We start from the raw sequence: 21,053 nt of genomic DNA, 5'->3' as shown, positions 1-21,053 counted from the left end.
ATTCTTGTAGAGATATCATTTTAATCTGTCCTGTTTACTGTCAGGGATAGCTTTTTTCATTTGCTGCTTTTAACTCTCTTCTGGACATGATAAGACCTAGACTGGCAACTAGAATGATCCTTTAGCTTTATTGCTATCCAATTGAAGCATGATGTTGTTTTGTATAGAAACATAAAGTTTGAAATGAAAGCCAATAACGTGGGAGGATGCCAGGGTACTCCTGGTCCTGGAGTGTTCCATATGTATAAACTAATAATATAGTATACATTTTATAACCTATTATTATTAGGGTATAGTCTACCTCAACATGGATTTATCCATTACTGCCTAGGGTTGCTTATTTCAAACAATGCTAATCACAGCTTTTGCGATACGTTAACTTGAATTAGAGTTGACCACTATTTGGCAGTACATTCAGTTTAACAGAGTTCTGTAACTTGGTTGAACTGGTTTCATTATCCAGACCAAAAGCAAAAGCAAAGTATCAAAGAGAATATAAAAGTTTAGGAAGAAATAGTTAAACCAAAAATAGAGCTGAAAATTCTTTCTTTTTGGCTATTTCGGACTAAAATTTGAAATCTCTTTTTAAATTGTCGATTACTTGTCAATTTACACTTTGCTGAATAACCCTGTAAGGAAGTAAAAATAAAACAAAACAGAAATTACTTAAATCAATGCATTAAGATAACACAGGATGCAAGGGTTAACCATGATCGGAACAATATTTGCATACACCATGAAATAATACAAGCTAGTACAGGATATCTAGATCTACCTGTATGTCTGATTTGAATAATATTACCATGCAGTTCCCATGCACCTGAATTTCTCAAACATGTTATTTTGATGCACACCCCATGTAATAATAACATTTTTATTTTTTTTATCTAGGATGTATATAATTTTTGTGCCACCGCATATAATAATACAGAATACCAGGATCTTTGAAGTGTTTCCATGACCATGTACTGGTACAGGATACATGGACATTGTATTAATTTGATTGCTATATCCATGCACACCCAATTTAATATACCGTAAATGGGTGCCTGGATCTCTAACCTATATCTGATTTCCATGCACACCCCATGTAATAATACAAAATACCAGGATCTGTGAATTATATTATTTACATGCCCACTCCATGTGATGATACACGTTACCTTAGTTTTTATTGTATATTATTTACATGCAAGCCCTGTGTGATAATACAGGTTACCTTGGTTTTTATTGTATATTATTTACATGCAAGCCCCATGTGATAATACAGGTTACCTTGGTTTTTATTGTATATTATTTACATGCAGGCCCCGTGTGATAATACAGGTTACCTTGGTTTTTATTGTATATTATTTACATGCAAGCCCCGTGTGATAATACAGGTTACCTTGGTTTTTATTGTATATTATTTACATGCAGGCCCCGTGTGATAATACAGGTTACCTTGGTTTTTATTGTATATTATTTACATGCAAGCCCCGTGTGATAATACAGGTTACCTTGGTTTTTATTGTATATTATTTACATGCAAGCCCCGTGTGATAATACAGGTTACCTTGGTTTTTATTGTATATTATTTACATGCAAGCCCCGTGTGATAATACAGGTTACCTTGGTTTTTATTGTATATTATTTACTTGCAAGCCCCGTGTGATAATACAGGTTACCTTGGTTTTTATTGTATATTATTTACATGCAGGCCCCGTGTGATAATACAGGTTACCTTGGTTTTTATTGTATATTATTTACATGCAGGCCCCGTGTGATAATACAGGTTACCTTGGTTTTTATTGTATATTATTTACATGCAGGCCCCGTGTGATAATACAGGTTACCTTAGTTTTTATTGTATATTATTTACATGCAGGCCCCGTGTGATAATACAGGTTACCTTGGTTTTTATTGTATATTATTTACATGCAAGCCCTGTGTGATAATACAGGTTACCTTGGTTTTTATTGTATATTATTTACTTGCAAGCCCCGTGTGATAATACAGGTTACCTTGGTTTTTATTGTATATTATTTACATGCAGGCCCCGTGTGATAATACATGATATAGCAGGTATAGGATTTCTATTCAGACCCCGTGTAATAATACAGGAAAACTAGGTGTATAATAATACATATAATAATACAGTCTCTCTGATCACTGTATTCTGTATATCATTTAAATAACCCGCACACAGGGATGACCCCTGGGCTCTGCCGTCCGTCTCCTAGCAACCTCCCCCCCCCTGGACCTCACGTGACAGCGCGCGCTCCCGTTGCCAGTGACAGCTCGCGCTGCAGGTTTCCAGGGTAACGCGCGCTCATCGCGCCTCCTGTCAGAGCCGGTGTGTGTGGCGGGGGGGGGGGAATGGAGGACCCGGGCAATGGGGGTCCCCTGCCGCCGCACCATGACGAGGATACCCCGCCGGGGTCCCGGGACAGGCTGGCGGGGTTACCGAAGGGCGGCGGGGTGTGCTCTCGCTCGTACTTCGTGGTGGTGATGGTGTTCGTGCATGTCTACATCATCAATGTCATCGCCCTGCTGTTCTACGTCTACTACACGAACGGCTCCCAGCAAGGGGACCCGGGGGCCAACGGAGTCAGCACATCGCCCGAGCCGCCGGTCCCTGAGCCCAGGGCTAGGATCCAGCGAGAGCAAGAGGGGCCTCACAGCTACCTGCCCCGTCTGGAGGGCATCAGGGTGAGTCAGGCTGTGAGTGGGCATCGGGGTGAGTCAGGCTGTGAGTGGGCATCGGGGTGAGTCAGGCTGTGAGTGGGCATCGGGGTGAGTCAGGCTGTGAGTGGGCATCGGGGTGAGTCTGACTGTGAGTGGGCATCAGGGTGAGTCAGACTGTGAGTGGGCATCAGGGTGAGTCAGACTGTGAGTGGGCATCAGGGTGAGTCAGACTGTGAGTGGGCATCAGGGTGAGTCAGGCTGTGAGTGGGCATCAGGGTGAGTCAGGCTGTGAGTGGGCATCACGGTGAGTCAGGCTGTGAGTGGGCATCAGGGTGAGTCAGGCTGTGAGTGGGCATCAGGGTGAGTCTGACTGAGTGGGCATCAGGGTGAGTCTGACTGTGAGTGGGCATCAGGGTGAGTCTGACTGTGAGTGGGCATCAGGGTGAGTCTGACTGTGAGTGGGCATCAGGGTGAGTCTGACTGTGAGTGGGCATCGGGGTGAGTCAGGCTGTGAGTGGGCATCAGGGTGAGTCAGACTGTGAGTGGGCATCGGGGTGAGTCAGACTGTGAGTGGGCATCGGGGTGAGTCAGGCTGTGAGTGGGCATCGGGGTGAGTCAGGCTGTGAGTGGGCATCGGGGTGAGTCAGGCTGTGAGTGGGCATCGGGGTGAGTCAGGCTGTGAGTGGGAATCGGGGTAAGCCAGGCTGTGAGTGGCCATCAGGGTAAGCCAGACTGTGAGTGGCCATCAGGGTAGGTAAAGTTATGGCTCCTAGAGATATCAGGGAAAGTTAGGCTATTAGTCCTAGAGATATCAGGGTATGAGTGGGCATCCGGGTAGGTCAGGTTATGGGTCCTGTGTGCTTCACGGTAAGTCAAGCTATGGTTTCTGGGGGTATCCAGATAAATCAGACTGTATGCAGAGTATCCTACCTAGGGAGAAAAGCCCCAACAGGATGCTGGAGGAGCTCATTTGTACTGTACAACGTGCTCTTTACTTTGCTCTAGCATGTACCCTTAATCACCTTCTCCCTCCCCCTTTTCCCTATCCTGTAATTCTCCCTAATAAGGCACAACCCACTGCTAATAATAAGGAAACCTACTGGTAATTGTCCAAGGGATCACTCATTAGTTGTTAATGGAACGGTCAATGTACCATGAGATTAGGGCTGAATAATTCCACTGGCAGAAGTGTTATGGATCCCCACTGCCTCAATGTTGTTTGAAAGAAGCAGCTTACCGGTATTGTAACAGTGGCTGCACGTCTGATAAACATTATATCTTGAAAAACTCAAAACAACGTGCAGCATGTTAACTTTTACGTTGCGTACTACTTGATTACAGTTGTATTTATATTATTTTCCTATTTGTTTTAGCTTTTAATGTTTTGTCATCCCTATACCAGTAAAGACTGCAAATATGGAACTTATGCAACTACTTGGTGAACCCATATGCTTGGAGTCTGTCAGACATATAGATGTAGGGCAACTGCAAACGTTATTGGTCTGTATGTTCCCAGAGGTCACGTAGTAGTAGAAGGTTTTTAGTGACAAGTAAATTCTAGTCCTGGCTATTCGCTTAGGACTTGACATATTGACCACTGGTGATAGTATATATGTACACCGCAATCACATATAATGCACTATAGTTAGGGGTATAACTAGGAGCCACGTGGCCCCAGTACAAGAATCAAAGAAGGGCCCCCCTTGTTGTTCCTACATGCTCCACCCTAAGCAATATGGCATGTATGTAGTGGTTGGCTGAGAGTAATATGTGTTGATTTGGCTGATTGTGAGCGTTTGAGCGACTGACATTTGTGGAATCTACTTTATGTACTACAGTATTATGAGGCAACCTCACACCGTACATTGGCATATATAATAACAACAAAACCTTCTCGGTCCCCATGTGAGATAATGGTCAGCCTTTTACATTTCAATCAATGGGGAAGAACAGTTTTCACTTCTGCATTATTAACTCCTTTTCTTGCCCTGACAAGCATTTTCTAAGCCTAATACCTCATTAAACCTTTTAAATAAAATAGAACATAAATTATACCTAGTTTGTCCATTCTGGTGCTTCCCTTGTCTGAGATCTGGTTGCTGGGATATATTGACACAAATCCCAGCAGCCTTTCACACTGCCAAATTGCGAGGGAACAATGAGCAGTGTGCTCCCTCGCGGTTCCTCCTACTCTGCATTGGATGGCCCCAGGCAAGAGCGCAGCTCACCGTAAAATGTCCTAATTTCCTGGTGGGCCAGTCTAGCCCTCTTTGGTCCCCTGTGACACGATGAACACACTGGGCCTTGTCATACTCGTGCCCTTCATTATCCTGATTGTTCTGCCAATGGCTGTAGTGGCTATGGTGCAAAGAATTTCCTTGTTCCCACCATTGGTAAGTAGGCAAAACATTACCAACTGTTTGATACATGGGTCTTCCAGGCACAAAAGGTCTGGCGGTCCTTTTCAGATATCAGTCACAATTTCACCCATCTTTGACAGATTTAATTGACTGAGAGCATCACAAAATTGATATATCTAATGCGGTGCGGGAGGGGGTCAGGCCGTATTAGCAATATCAGTTTTGTCCTTATTTGGATTGCATTTACAGGGTGAGCGTGTCAGAAATGTCTGCAAAACGGTGAATAAATTATGAATAAAGGGCTATTCTGGGTGTGTCTTGAAAAACATAAATTTTGATTAAACTGCTGGAAAAATGGTTTGACTAATAACCAGGGGATGGCACCTACTAGCACCATATCCACTGCAGCAGCATTGCATTTGAACTGTGCCATCTAACTCTCTCTCATTAATTTGTTTAAACAAGGGGCTGGCTGCACTCACCTAAACATGCATAAATAGGGTGCTGCTGGGAGCCAAAAAGTACAATAAAAATGAAAATCCAGTGCACTCCCTTATCCACTAAACAGCAACTTTGGTGCTGACAGATTTGGTTAGTTTTTAAAAAAACACCTAATCTAGGCAAAAAATAATGAATGTTTAGTTACATTATATGATCATACATTGCATAAGCCTGCCACAACGTCAAAGTACCCCATCTTTAGCAGGTCCTACTCTAACAGCCAAATGTCTTCTAAATGAGCTACTAACCTTGGGGAAAATTTTTGTTAATTTGTTTGTCATTATTTTTTATTTTCCCATGACACAGCACTGCAGAATTTGTTGTTGCTATTTAAATAATAACCAAACATTGTAATTGAGTGAAGAGAAATAAGTATGAAATGTTGTTTCCATTTCAGGTGGGTCACAGGCAGAAGCTTGAATTGGTCCAAAATAAAATCCATGAAATAAAAACCCTGAGTCTGAAACCACTGCTTTTTGGTAAGCGATTTGTTTTCTGGGTCGTGTGTGATTTAGAAACATTTGAAATGGTTTAGATGGTGCTTCTAGCAGCTGTAATAAAATGTAATCGTCTTACTGCCATGATAACTCCTCCCTGCCTTTGTATTAAATTTGTTTGTAAGGAGAGAGAAATCTAAAACCGAGCGACATTTAAATCTATCTTCAGATGACCAACAAGAAAAAATATTATTTTCTGAAGTCAACACAATATGTAATTGTATGTATCATGATCCCATAAATTACCCCTAATCCATTTCCCCTACTGCAGAGGGCAACGTTTTATATTTAGCATTTTATTCATTAAATAATGAGCTAATGACCAAATTACAAAAAGTCAAAGTTTCTGAGTTATCTCCGCTGAGTTGGTGTTTAGTTTTTTTTTTCTTTCTGCTTGGGTATGTTAGTCCTAAAATGTTTAAAGACTTTGTCATCTGGAAACACACTATAGCGCACTGTTTAATACAGGAGTTTTAACCTTTTTATGACGTCTATCAAAATTATGTACACGACATTAACTTAGCAATACATTATTCATTTGTAAAAATAGCCCCATGACCCAGCTTTCTAAGGTGTACTAAACAAAAAATTATGCAAATATCTTCTTTAGACTCTTGTTTTCCATATCATTGAGGAAGACACGGATGCTATGTTAAACCATTTATTTATTGGAGGGAGCTGTGTGGGAACAGATGAATATGATGTGTCCCAGGAGTTAAGAACCACTGGTTTAGTGAATGTGACCCTCAGTGATCAAAATAACATATTTATTTAATTCACACATCCTTTACAACAAAACATAAAAGCACATATAACACATACATTATTTTACTTAAATATTTATTTACATAGAAAAGTGAATTTCTTTTACATATACTTTAGTTGTTAGGCTAGTATTATTTGACTTCATTTTTTTTTTTTTTTTGCGCCTCGAGAATGGCTCAAGAATTACCTGTGTCACATGAATAAAATAATATACATTAAATCCAAAGTATCACAAATTGTTTTAAGTGGTTCACTAGTTTAATAGCACATTTCCTCATTTAGGTTTGTTGAAAAGAAAAAAAATCTTTCCATACATTTGGCCACCACTTCCCAATTGGATTTATTTTATCTTCTTAATATTTCCAATTGTATTTATTACTACTGATTAAATCAGGAGAGAGGGGAAGTAGCTAGATACATGACAGTGATATGTATTTATAAAACTGGGAATTGTGGTGAATTGACAAGAGAATTATAAAAAAAAAAAAACATTTGTTCCAGTTAGTACTTTGAAAGGGAAAAATAGCTAAATTGGTAAATTTGTCTAATTTCGTTATTTCAGAATAACATTTGCAATTTCAGAGCCAATTCTTTCAAATCCTGATTTAGTCTGTAAATGTCAAAGAGTTTCATGATAAATTAATTAGAAAAAGTCCATCATTAAAATTTCATAAAACTCTTTCAAAATGTCGTCACAATTTATGCAATTTTTAACACTGTGGGGGATTTATATATCATAGGGTTTTGTTCTAAAATGTGGTGCAAATATATAAAAGGAGAGGAGTCACAAAAAGAATGTGCCTGCTGGTTGCAGTGGTTTCCGTGGTGATTGCCCTACTTTTAGTATTTGATAAATAACCACCTATATGGTTTTATTTACAGGTTTGTTTGTTTCTGTGACACATTCTATTTAGCAACAATAGTCATTAGTAACACTTTACACAGTCTCAATCAAAGCTCCCACCCACTGCAAATAACCATCTGTTGTAGAATTTATTTTAAGATGTGCAATGTGGCCTTTTCTGCTTGTTGTTGTTGCTTAGTAGGCCAATAAAGATTTGATATGGAAGAAGTGTCTGCATCACAGTTATTCACGAAGATGGAAGGAATTGACCAGGGAATTTCACATATTAGGACAAAAAAAAATCTTCAATTCCAAATTGGCTATTTTGGCATAAATTGTGAAATTCCCTTGCGAGATCCAGACATTTGTGCATAACCCTGCTTATTGATTTGATGCCATTACAGGAAGTCAGTCCACAAATATCCAGTAATATATACAGCATTCATACTAAGCATTCGTGGTCAGTGAAGCCTCTGTAATCTGTCGGTTTAACCAGGTTATCTCTGAGACTAGATACTAGCAAGTGTTCCTATGACCGGCATTTGTGATGTTTCCATTTCCTTACAGCATATTGTAGATTTTTGTTCTTTTTCTGCCAAGCGTAAGCATTATTCACAACGACCTTGTCTTCTTGCACATTTCCGCTAATGACATAGGAGCCCATCCGTGTTCCGCGCATAATATTCTGCACACATGTAGCATCTAGATCCAGCCATCGCTGAAGTTTGGGAAAGATCTCCAATTTGGCTAGGGGTCCATGTTTGACAATTTCTACCTTGGAATCCATATCAAAGTCTGATACGGTTGGAGAAGTCATGTTTTTCTTAGCAATTCGTACCTTGACAGCTGAAGAAACATATTTTTTGATAAAAATAAATTACTATTTAGTTCATGAATTGGGTAACTTTTAGGTTGTCTAAAAGCATATACATACATCTTGCTTTACATGCATATAAACGGTTATAAAATTTAGAGTTGTTTACTAAAGTAAGATTTCAAAGTAAATTTCAAATTTAAGGTTAAAATAGCCAAATTGTAAAAATTCCAGCCCGCTATGCTTTGTTTGGCTACTGTGACTTTAAATTTGAAACTCATTTTCAATGCACTTTTAATTCTGACTTGCGCAAAAAGCCATACATTACGTAGAATTACTCTGGATGAATCAGTATATTCTGTATGAAACATATATGAGAAACAGTAGCCCCACTCACCTGAAAATTATTGATTTAGATGGGTTTTCAGTAAAGTGAGAATTGAAAGTGGATTTCAAATTCAAGGCCAAAGTAGCTGAACTTTGAATTCTCAATTTAGTTAATAACCCTGTCAGAGCAGGGTTATCAAATGACACTTTTTGAGCATATTATATATATTCCATATGCAAAAGAAGAGCTTATTCAGTAAACCTCAAGTTTTGCTGAATTGCAGCTAAATAGAATGTGTGGCTCGGCTAGCTGGGAAGGTCTGAATTGCAGCTAAATAGAATGTGTGGCTCGGCTAGCTGGGAAGGTCTGAATTGCAGCTAAATAGAATGTGTGGCTCGGCTAGCTGGGAAGGTCTGAATTGCAGCTAAATAGAATGTGTGGCTCGGCTAGCTGGGAAGGTCTGAATTGTGCATCTTTGCTCTTTATTCACTAGCTTAAAGGACCACTATAGGCACCCACACCACTTCCGCTAAATGAAGTGGTCTGGGTGCCAGGTCCCTCTGGTGTTAACCCTGTAGCTGAAAACATAGCAGTTACAGAGAAACTGCTATGTTTACATTGAGGGTTTATCCAGCTGGAGAAAGGTAAGTGTTTTAACCCCTTCAGCCCAGCGGGAGTGGGACCCTGAGGGTGTGGGGGGGCCTAAAGACCCTATATTGGTCCTTTTAGCGGATCCTTTGCTTAAAAGGATTGTCTTGCACAGGTTGGCAGAAGTGGATACATGCTAACTGCCTTTTGCTAGTGTGATAGGACGGTAATCTATATAAATAGTGTGCTTTAGGAGTTTTGTTCAAAAATCCCCAATATACACATTTCATGGAGAAATAGATTATTTTGTAAATGAAACATTTAGGTTCATTGTGATTAGATTTGTTAAAGGAACACTCCAAAGACCTAAAGCACTTTAGCTTGCTGAAGTGCTTTGCCTTTGAAAAGTGTGTGCTTTTTTGCATTTTATAAAGAGTGCAAATTTCAATAGAAATTGACACTTTTACAAATTAGCCAGTCAATCAGACAACCAGTCCTGCTACTTTCTGGTCTGGTTAGCATCCTGGAGCTAAACTTAAAAGGCAGACAATTGCCCAGAACACCTGCCCTGCAAAGACTTCTCATTGAGCTGCATTGGGAAGTCTGTGATTGGACAGCCACAGGAAGTCTGGGCAGGGTTAGAGAAGGAGGGATTGCAACGGCTGTAGAGATAAGATATACAGCATTAGATGTTCCCCCAATGAAAAAAAAAATCCTAATTAACTGCATACTTTATGCATTTCCTAACAGTGATTTGTTATTAAAAAAAATATATATTTTTTTACTTGTATTTGGACCGTGGAGTATCACTTTGCTACCAAATTCCTTCCAATACTGTTTTTATAATAATTAATTTTTTAAAAAAATGTATTGTATTAAACTGCTATTGGTTAATTATTATATATATATTTTTTAACCAAATAGCAACTTGCTTAAAGACAAATAGGCCAAAAATAGATAAGATGGAGAAAACCTTTTTTCGATTTTAAGTTCACAGGTCAATTCTTGGCAGTTCACAGTTTAGTTAATAGCTCTATGTATGTGTGTGTGTTAATCCCATTAGCACTCAATCAAGTTATTTACTAAGGCAGATACTGTACAGAATGAACAGGGGAATTGTGAATTCTATTTAGACCAAAATAGTAAAATTAGAAACGTTTTTCTAGTTTGGCTATTTTAGACAAAAATCTGCAATTCTGCTTTCAATTCTAAATGATTCCATCTTGTTATGTCCCTTTTTGTTTCTGTCTTACCAGGTAGAAAGTGGAGCACATACATATGCATTGTATTATTTTATTTGAGGTCATTCTGATAGATGGAAAGAAGTGAATCGTAATGCAACTTCCCCAGATGGTTCCGTGAATGATGCATAATCCTGGTTATTACTAACCCCCAGGATATTGGTTATATTTGGAGCAGAACCTAGATTTTATAATGGGGATAGCTATATATTTTTCAATTGTGTTAGACACCAGTGTGTTTTATGAACCAGACATTCATAGAACAGTCTCATTGCTGGATTTACTTACTGAAATCATTAGCACAGAATATATCCAGGATCTCTTTGCTGGTGCTGGCTTCCTCAAGCTCACAGTCCCGACAGCTCGCTCTGGGCACTGCTGTAACAAACAAAAAGAGCTGTAGCATTCCTGAATCTCATGCATAGTTTACTGATATTTAAGTAGACAAACTGACAAGGAATGTAGACAAACATGGCTCTTCTCAAATTTAATGTAACCTTGTCTCTACAGCGATCACTTAACAACTCTGTATCCCGCTGCATAAGAGATCAGGATTTATTCATAATTCATCCTTTAGATCTACAGTTAAGAGCAGTCTTCATCTACTTATCGAATGTGATAACGAAATAGAAGGAAGCCATGTGCATAGTTATTTTGTTACGTGCCCACCACACACATTGTGTGACATCCTCTATGCTTATTACATACCCTTTGAGGGTTGGGGAAAAGCATAATAGGTTTCTGATACCACCTCCCTCCCGTGTGTAGTGAAGACTGACGACATTGCATTAAGGCATCATATCTTAGTGCCTTCAGTCTGTACTAGAACACGACATGAAGATAACATTTAACAGAGATCTGTACTGCCAGTGTCACACATCGCCTGCCTTTCTGTCCTCACTAGGTAACAAAGTAAAAATGAGATCACGGCAGCTAAAGTGCTTATTGGTTCCCCCTTTATCTATATTGCTATATCGCTGACAGATTGCTCATGTTCTGTAAGAAAATATTCTATATTTCAATCCATGTAACTGATAAAGGGTCACCTTTGGCCACCCTAGCTGCTAGAACACTCTTTAGTACTTACGGTACTGCAAATGTATCAAACATTTACAATTGGTTTGACATTTATTTTTCTGTTTGGAAAGTTATCATACCAACTTGTACCATGTTTAAACAGTGTTCATTCAGTCAATATAAACAATGGTGATAATGCTCACTTTAGGGCGCTGTGTATTTGTGCCGGCCATTTTTTTTTCTTTCTATAAACCGTGTTTATTGGCAAAGAGCCATCAGTTGCCACTTCCAGCCACTGAATACTGTTTAAACCTGTTGTGATTTGGTATAATGTGGAAGTAGAATTTTTTTTACATTTTTTTTTTAATCAGACGAACACAGACTAGAAAAACCATAGGTGCCCAACGCAGTCTGACAAGTGTCAAACCATTCATAAACGGTTTGACAGATTACCAGCAGGCAGTGCCTGGGAACTCATGGCACAATAACCACTACAGTGCACTGAAGAGGTTATGGTGCCTTGAGTGTCCTTTTAAATAATGTTTAAACTTATTTATTTGTGCTTTTTTTTTGCATACTCATGGAAATTTTACTCTACATCGTTCAGTGCCAGGAATATACATAGATACAAGGGCAGGTAACAATTGAATACAATAGTTAAACTAATCATCAATCATACAAGCAGATAATTTGCAAGTCTTTGGCATAGCTGCAAGAGATGAAGAAATTACTTACTTCTGCGGCTGGAACTTGTACCATCACTGATAGGGGAAATGCACATTCCATGGTCAACAGGGAACTTGTCACATTTCAGTATCTCTGGCCACGGGTAACCATAGCAGGCCATGATGGGTGCACAACTGTTCCGAACTGCCTCGCACAGACTGCGGCACGGATAGATAAGTCTGTTAAAAGAAATAATGCAGGGTATATGTGTTTTATCTACTTTAGTGGCAGAGGTCAGATGGTAATTCAGACTACAAATCCCCTTGGTACTACATATCTTTCTGAACTATATTTCCCATTCCAGACTCCACAAGAACATAGACAGATTTTAGTTCAAGTGACACCACTGGCATTTCACTGTATGTAAATGGTCATTACAACACCTTATATAGTCTGGTCCCACACACAGGTTCTATGTTCTCTTGAATAAGAATAACCGATTCACATTCCAGATATGATATAACTAGTGCCTAGATTCAAGGGAATTGTGTATAAATTGAGTAAAGTAGATCAATTCTGGTGTAGAGTTCTCAATAAACATAAATCAGGGATTTTGCTGGTTTTCCGGTGACTGACCCACAAAAATGTAACCTATAATTTGTGGTTTTTTTTTTTACTGCATATGTTGCCAATTTTATTGCCAGATAATAGATCAATCCAAAAGTGTGGTTCATCTTGCAAAATAACTATTATTCTTAATTGAATATCTTTGAAAATGCTGACTTCGTAATTGGTGGATCTTCCACCTGTACTAACGGATAATGTGTTACCTGATAATCAGTTTGAAGCATCAGTTGATGCTGGATTATGCATTACCGTTGGTTGGTTAGATGACTGACTGCTGGTAAACATATTGTCAGATAATTTACAATCTACTGTATTCTGTTTCAATCTGTCAAACTAATAAGTCTGAACATTTATTTTTCAGGATATATACCGTATATACTCATGTATAAGCCGACCCGAATATAAGCCGAGGCCCCTAATTTTACCCCAAAAAACTGGGAAAACTTATTGACTCGAGTATAAGACTAGGGTGGGAAATGCAGCAGCTACTGGTAAATTTCTAAATAAAATTAGATCCTAAAAAAATTATATTAATTGAATATTTATTTACTCTGTGTGTATATGAGTGCAGTGTGTGTGAGTGTGATGCAGAGCCTTGGTGGGGGGTGGGCATTTGTAATATTTTTTTTATTATTATTATTTTAATTTTTTTGTTATATTATTAATTATTTATTTTTATTATTTTATTATTGTTATTATTTTTTTCGTCCCCCCTCCCTGCTTGATACATGGCAGGGAGGGGGGCTCTCCTTCCCTGGTGGTCCAGTGGCATTGGCAGTTAAGGGGGGGGGTCGAGGGGGGCTGGCAGAGAGCACTTACCTCTCCTGCAGCTCCTGTCAGCTCCCTTCTCCTCCGCGCCGGTCCGTGCAGCTCTTCTGTCAGCTCACAGCGTAAGTATCGCGAGAGCCGCACTATGACCCCGCGGCTCTCGCGAGACTTACACTGGGAGCTGACAGAGGTGCTGAACGGACCGCCGCGGAGGAGGAGAGAGCTGACAGGAGCTGCAGGAGAGGTAAGTAACCGCACACAGCCCCATTGTCTGTATTATGGCAATATAAATTGCCATAATACAGACAGTGACTCGAGTATAAGCCGAGTTGGGGTTTTTCAGCACAAAAAATGCTTAAAAGTTTTATCTAGTGTTTAAAATACATTTGTATCTGGGATTTAAAAACTTCATGAGCAATGTTTTATAAAAGTGTCCCTAAAACAAAAGTGGGACAGATTTCTAAAAGCAGACACCAATGAAACAAATGTAATGTTTCAGCTGATTCCACTGGTTTCAACTTTTAAAAACTTTACAACACTTTTATGTCCTCCCAAAGGATTCATGTATTCTCGGCTTCTTAAAATGTTCCCTTTCTGATTAACCGCTTGCTTGACAACTACAAATATCAGGGGAACTCTTATATAAACCTTTCTCAATCCCAAATGCATTAAAGTGCATTGCTCAGCCTTTTACAACTGATTAATCATGATTAATAAGGCGCCGGTCCATTTGAGGTATGAGGCTTTATTTTAAGGGACTGTGTGTGGTCACAATGGTCCTATTTCATTGGAACAAAGAGAGCGTGCTGCTTAGAGACATCGATTGACGCAAGCAAAGGTCAGTCATGTGTAATTCAAAGAGACATTTAACAATTCAAAGCTCACTAATGGGGAAATATGGCTGTTAATTGCTCAGCCCTAAAACATTACGAGGGCTGTTTCCTGGTATGAACAGGAAAACCAAATGATGCTGTACTGTTTTCATATAACAGCAAGGAAAACATTAGAGCTCATAGAATTTAGAACTGGATACAGTATTTGTGAAAGAAAATTGTGAAAATTGTTTTCTGTGACTGTATCCGTGTGGAAATTGCTGGCAAAGATGTTAAAACAAAAGTGACTATTGTAGAACTGCAACTCCCATGATGCTTTGACAGGGCCATGAAGTCATCATGTGTCTTATAGTGCTATAATACCTGTGAGTCTGTCTTTCTGCTGTCCCTGTGTTAAAATATCCTTATGCTAATTAATCCTGTATTGTGAGTGGGGAAAAAAAGTTTAAGTACCTTACCTGTCTAAGCAAATTGGTGCAAAGAGAGAGCAGAGAAAGATACGTGCATCGGGGTGGCACTCTCTAGCAAGCAGGGGTAGCCAACTAGCAGATTGTTGGATCACTTCCGCCATTGATTCATGCTCTAATAAATTGGGTATCCTCATATCTGTATATCCAATATCATAGCAAAGAGCCATGGTCCTTGGGATCCGCATGCATCTTGAAGAACTACTCAGGAAGTCCACATACATAGCTTGGGAACTGCCGGTCAAGAAACATACCAAAACTACAAGGAGTGAATACAGCCATGCTTGGCCCTGATATGACTGTGTCATAGTGTTGTTCCTTTAGGCACAAGGGGTGAGAACCTAGGACTGCTCCTTGCAAGTGATCAGGGAAGTGATTTTCTTCTGCTTTCTGCTAATGGTTTTTATTCTAAAGGAAGCCAGTTCACTGCTAATCCTTTCTCATTAGGATACCACACACCTGGGGTCCTTGTGGTAGGGACAATACCATGGCTTGTGTTTGCCAATGGTCCTGATTATCTCATCATGTAGGGGGTCTGCTTAGATCAGCATGTGTTGTAATGAGGGGTGACAAGATTTTTGAATGTTTGAACCCTCCTACCCACTGCTTTATCTACGCACATTATTGTATTTTTTTTCTTAATTGAATCTATAGTGGAAGCCATTTGTTCAACCCACAGTTCCTTTTTCTGATTTTGTAATCCTTAATTATCTTAAACAAATATCCCCCTCTTGCTGATCCTGTCACAAAAAGCAACAATCATTTGTTTACAAAGGATTAGTAGTAGGAGTACTGAGTATTCTCAAACAGACATTGATTGACATCGTTTAGATTAAGAGCTTACTTTTTAAACAATTTACTCTGGTTAATGGTCATTTGCAGGTAAAGGACTTGTTTAAAAAAACTTTTCTGCAAGCATGGTTTTTTTTTTCTTCTTTTTTTCATTGTCTTGGAAGTTGCAATTTTTGCATATTGATATATATCAAGTCTCTTTTGGGGTTTATTTGTTAAACCAGGACTTGCAATGAAAAAAGTTTTAGGGCAAAATATACTCCGTCCAAAATTGCTTTTAAAATATTATTATTATTATTATTAATAAAAAAAATTATTTATTTATATAGCGCCTGCAATCCATAAACCAGTTTAGTAGCCCTTCTATATGAACTCTCTCTAAAGTATCAATATCCTTCTGAAGATACGGTCTCCAGTACTGCGTACAATACTCCAAGTGAGGTCTCACCAGTGTTCTGTACAATGGCATGAGCACTACCCTCTTTCTACTGCTAATACCTCTCCCTATACAACCAAGCATTCTGCTAGCATTTCTTGCTGCTCTATTACATTGTCTTCCTACAGATCATCTGCATCTGCATGGAAATGATAACGGAAGCCAAAGGAGCTGATGAGTTTACCATGGGAGGCAGTATAGATGGAAAACAGTAGGGGACCAACTCCAGAACCTTGGGGGACGCTGACAAAGAAGGGGGAGGAAGAGGTAGAGTCAGAGTAATAAACATTAAAAGGGCGCTGGGAGAGGTAGGAGGAGCACCAGGAGAGAGCAGTATCCCGTAGACCAAAATTACGAAGAATGCGAAGAAGCTGTTGATTATCAACAGTGTCAAAGGCAGCAGAAATATCAAGGAGAATTAGGATAGAGTAATGGCCGCAGGATTTAGCAGCAATTTAATCGTTGGATACATTGGTCACAGCCGTTTCGACAGATTGAAGGGGTTCAATTATGCAAAGAATTAAATAATTGATCTTTTGTTTTCCTTTTCTTCATTTGATTTTGGAGTTTATCATTTTGTTACTCCTAACCAACAAGCTTTGTTTTTCTTTTTGCTGTAAAATGACTATAGTTCAGAGTAGGATGTAGAAAGCTGGCATTTAAACTACAAATCCAAGAAATCTGTGCTGTGCTCATAATTACTTGTTCTAAATGAACACCATGAGTTACTGGGTAGAGTTTTGAGGATATCTCACTGCAGAAGCTACAACACCTGGGGATTTACAGAAAGCAAAAAAAACTTCAAATGTGAATATATTTTAACGTTTTTGCAGTACAGCCATTTTGGCCTAAAATTTGCAAAACCCAGTCGATTCAAGTCAATTAACAGTTTAGTGAATTATGCTATCATTAGAGTTGTACAATACATAAACATGCCAAAGTCTACTTCTGTGAATAGTCAAAAAGCCAATGTTTATTGTTTAATTCAATTCTGCTATTGTATTTTAACTTCGCAATTGTAGTGAATAACATTCTTAGGAATTTATTAACATTGAACCGAAGGAAGTGGCAATTTAAAAAAAATTTCCAGCCTAAAATCTCCTAAATACCTAGTTTAACCCCTTAAGGACACATGAAATGTGTGACATGTCATGATTCCCTTTTATTCCAGAAGTTTGGTCCTTAAGAGGTTAAATCCTCTTAGCTTTCCGATTTTCTTTGAAGTGCAGAAGTTTATCACCTTTGTTCTGTATTTTTTTTACTTGATTTTTCCTGAGAATATTGTGTAAGTTTTTTGAGATCTCCGTGTATACACACCAGTGAAGGCATGCTTTTATATGTTCCTTTTCTTTTATGCCTTTTAGAAATCCCAAATTTTCTGACAGTAGAGGAGTGTAAGCTACTTATTCACCTCGCCCAGCTGAAAGGACTGCAGGCAAGTCAAATTTTGCCTGTGGATGGCTATAAGGAGGCCATGGATAACCTCGAGATAAGCAAGGCGGACATATTTAATCTTCTGGACCACAATCAGGATGGGCAGCTACAGATAAAAGAGGTAAGTATGGGGAGAATGTCCTAGGGAGACAGGAAAAGTGATCCAAAGAGCAGTTGCCGTGTATACTAGAGTATAAGCTGACCCAAATATAAGCCGAGGCACCTAATTTTACCACAAAAAAATGGGAAAACTCATTGACTCGAGTATAAGCCTAGGGTGGGAAATGCAGCAGCTACTGGTAAATGTAAAAAAAAAATAAAAAAAAATTACCAATAAAATTACATTAATTGACGCATCAGTAGGTTAAATGTTTTTGAATATTTATTTTCAGTGTGTGTGTGTGTGTGTAGTGTGTGTATATAATTAATGCACAGTGTGTGCGTATATAATGCAGTGTGTGTTTGTGTGAATGCAGTGTGTGTGTGTATATAATGCAGAGTGTGTTTGTGCGAATGCAGTGTGTATATAATGCAGAGTGTGTGTTGTGTGAATGCAGTGTGTGTGTATATAATGCAGAGAGTGTGTTTGTGTAAACTGGGTGGGGGAAGGGCATTTTTATTATTTTAATATTTGTGTTTTTTAACTTTGGTTTTAGTCCCCCCTCCCTGCTTGTTACTTGGCCAGGGAGGGGGGATATGGCATTCACTGGCTGTCCAGTGGCATGTACTGAGCAGTGGGGGGGAGGGGGGCAAAGAAGCTATTACTAACCTTCCCAGCAGCTCCCTCCAGCTCCCCTATGTAAGTCTTACGGTCAGCGTGCCGCGTGGAGAGTTGCCTTGGTAACCCATGGCAACGCTCTGACGGCCGCGGGACTCACGAGATTTAGACAGGGGAGCTGAAGGGAGCTTCTGGGAAGGTAAGTAACAGCTTCTGCCCCTTCCCCCCCCCCCCCCCCCCCCCGTACCGCCAGGCTTGTCATGAGCCCGGCGGTCCTGGCCTGTATTATGGCAATGTAAGTTGCCATAATACAGACGCTTACTCGAGTATAAGCCGAGGGGGGGCTTTTTCAGCATAAAAAATTTGCTGAAAAAATCTGCTTATACTGGAGTATATAAGGTAAATAAGATAAAAAAAACCAAAACAACTTTAAGAGAATTCTAAGATTCTTTTAACATTGTAAATCTTATTAATTTTGACAATGCAAGTAGGAAAAGGGGTACAGATGATAAATGTGGGGGTTAAGGATACTGCGTGTATTCCACACTAATCATACACATATATATGTATCATATTCATTGGAATAATGATGCTAAAAGGACATTAATTTGGTAATGTATACTATGTCTTTCAGGTAATATATCAGAATGACCAGTATCTCAAAATAACAATGTTCTGGTAAGGTTAACACCCCATAAAACCAAACCAGTGATTTTTGTGTGCGACTGTAGAGTAAGAGGAGAATATTAGGGTTCATATCTTTTAATTCCATTGCTGCAAGAACTTCATTTCTAATGGGAGAACTACTTTTAAGGTAGCATATATGATTTCATATTTACAAGTTGTCTCAGCTGAAGTGAGCACATTTGTTAATGGGGGAGTGAAGATCAGTTGCATGCTATGCAGCAGTGACTGTCTGCCCTCTTTAATATAAAATGAAGTGTTTCTCATTGCAGGAGCATTGAATAAATGCTGTGCCAACATTTTTCCAAATCTTGTGAATAACTAATAAGTGAAGTGCAGAGATCTCTCTTGCTGACTGTGAATGGAAAAGTTTTTAGTTTACTGCTGGAGTAGCTTTGTAATTCAGTTACATTTGTTTTCCAGGTGTTAACCCACTCCCGCCTGGGAAATGGCAGATGGATGACACCTGAGAATATCCGGGAGATGTACAGTGCAGTTAAAGCTGATCCAGATGGAAATGGTAAGGTCACATGTAATCCGACTAGAATATTGGCCATATTGACTATAGAAGAGTATGGCTGTCAGTCGAGAGCTATTACAGTAGCACAAGCTAAATGTGGCTCACTTACTAGTGATTTTCAGAAAAATGCTTTGAAAAAAAAAAAAAAAAAAAAAAAAATATATATATATATATATATATATATATATATATATATATATATATATATATATATATATATATATATATATATATATATATATATATATAAAATGCCAAATAATAGCTGCTCACCGGTCTTCTTAAAATCCAAAAGTTTTATTCAATCATGTTTAAAATCTGTGACCAACGTTTCAGTCCCCACTCGGGACTTTCCTCAGGGTCAGACAAAAAATGATAGGACAACACACAATACTTGCAATGTATGTCAATATATAGCCATAACAATAATTAAGAGTGACTCACCCAGGTGCATGGTGTCCTCGGCGTTTCCGCCGTGTATACTTCTGGGTGTGCGCATTAGGTGTAAGCCCAGCTCCGCCCCTTTTCCTACGTGTTAAGGAATCTGCTAATCAGCAGAGAGGGGGTGCGGCATATCAACCGCGCCTGTAGCGACGGCTATGCTTCCGGAAGCTCCACCCTCGGGGGTGCACGTGACGCGTGCCGCATGAATATCGGCCAATGGGGCGTTGCTAGGCAACGTAATGCGGACAATCCACTTAATGTGTATTTAGGGAACTCCATGTGTGAGTTATAATAGTGAATATGAGTAGATGAAGGTAGGTAGGATATTAATAAATCTAATATGACATAAGGTGAATAGAAAAACCTATATAGTTTTATCTTATAAAGGCATATAACATAGATATATAGTGCCACTAGGAACACATATAGGTGATGTAACTAGTGTATATAATGTTGAAAGTGCTGTGGAGGATACTACACTGGGTAGTATTAATGTGATACCGTGCCATAAATAAAGTGCAAAAGATTGTGCAAAGAACGTGCAAAAAACGTTGTGCAATAAGTAAAGAAAATGTCACAACACTTAACATCATTGCCATAAGGATAACATATTAATGATGCCCTTTAAAAGAAAATATATGCCTATAAGCCCCTGTAGGGGGTAATAGCCTATATGTCTAAAATTAAAAAATAAAATCATACTGGTACTAGTTGGGGGGGCTAAATAAATGAATAATACGGAATGTTTTCATTCAAACCCCTAAGTGCCACCTTGTCTAACTGGTATATCCAGAATGCTTCTTTCTGAAGCAACATTTTGCCTCTATTTCCACCCCTCTTGGGAGGGGGGATGTGGTCTATACCCACAAACTTGAGGGAGGATAGGGGGTGTCCTTTGTCCAAAAAATGTTTGGCCACGGGTTTGTCGGAAAGTCCATCCCTGTAGGCCAACCTGATACTGGAACGGTGGCCCCTAATGCGTTCACATAATTGTGTCTCTGTTTTTCCCACGTAGTATAGACCACATGGGCACATCAGTTTG

At 39.1% G+C, this 21,053-nt stretch overlaps 2 protein-coding genes across 2 annotated transcripts in view; one reads left to right on the top strand and one right to left on the bottom strand.

Annotated features, from left to right (window-relative positions):
- Positions 1–2,353: 2,353 nt before the first annotated feature.
- The window catches only part of P4HTM (prolyl 4-hydroxylase, transmembrane), a 39,682-nt gene continuing 20,982 nt past the window's right edge, over positions 2,354–21,053 (top strand). The window contains exons 1-4 of the mRNA XM_063427377.1: positions 2,354–2,691; positions 5,926–6,007; positions 17,576–17,766; positions 19,471–19,567. Of these exons, the coding sequence (XP_063283447.1) occupies positions 2,359–2,691; positions 5,926–6,007; positions 17,576–17,766; positions 19,471–19,567 (703 nt within the window). The 5' untranslated portion in view covers positions 2,354–2,358. The remainder of the gene's footprint in view (positions 2,692–5,925; positions 6,008–17,575; positions 17,767–19,470; positions 19,568–21,053) is intronic.
- Positions 8,164–15,243, bottom strand: LOC134568601 (secreted frizzled-related protein 5-like). The gene is made up of 4 exons (XM_063427247.1): positions 14,975–15,243; positions 12,358–12,527; positions 10,894–10,980; positions 8,164–8,480 (listed from the first exon to the last, which is right to left on the bottom strand). The coding sequence occupies exons 1-4, from the start codon at positions 15,205–15,207 to the stop codon at positions 8,164–8,166; spliced, it is 807 nt and encodes a 268-aa protein (XP_063283317.1). The 5' UTR covers positions 15,208–15,243.

This window comes from Pelobates fuscus, chromosome 7 (assembly GCF_036172605.1).
Source record: "Pelobates fuscus isolate aPelFus1 chromosome 7, aPelFus1.pri, whole genome shotgun sequence".
Taxonomy (NCBI): Eukaryota; Metazoa; Chordata; class Amphibia; order Anura; family Pelobatidae; genus Pelobates; species Pelobates fuscus.
Note: the sequence above shows the minus strand (reverse complement) of the source record. Positions and strands in the feature narration are given on the sequence as shown.

Coding starts and splice junctions, on each gene's coding strand:
- LOC134568601 (XM_063427247.1), bottom strand. CDS start 15,207: ATGTATGTGGACTTCCTGAGTAGTTCTTCAAGATGCATGCGGATCCCA. Junction 12,528..14,974: donor GCACCAATTTGCTTAGACAG/GTAAGGTACTTA, acceptor TTCTTTTAACAG/ACTTATCTATCCGTGCCGCA. Junction 8,481..10,893: donor ATTCTGTGCTAATGATTTCA/GTAAGTAAATCC, acceptor ATGTTTCTTCAG/CTGTCAAGGTACGAATTGCT.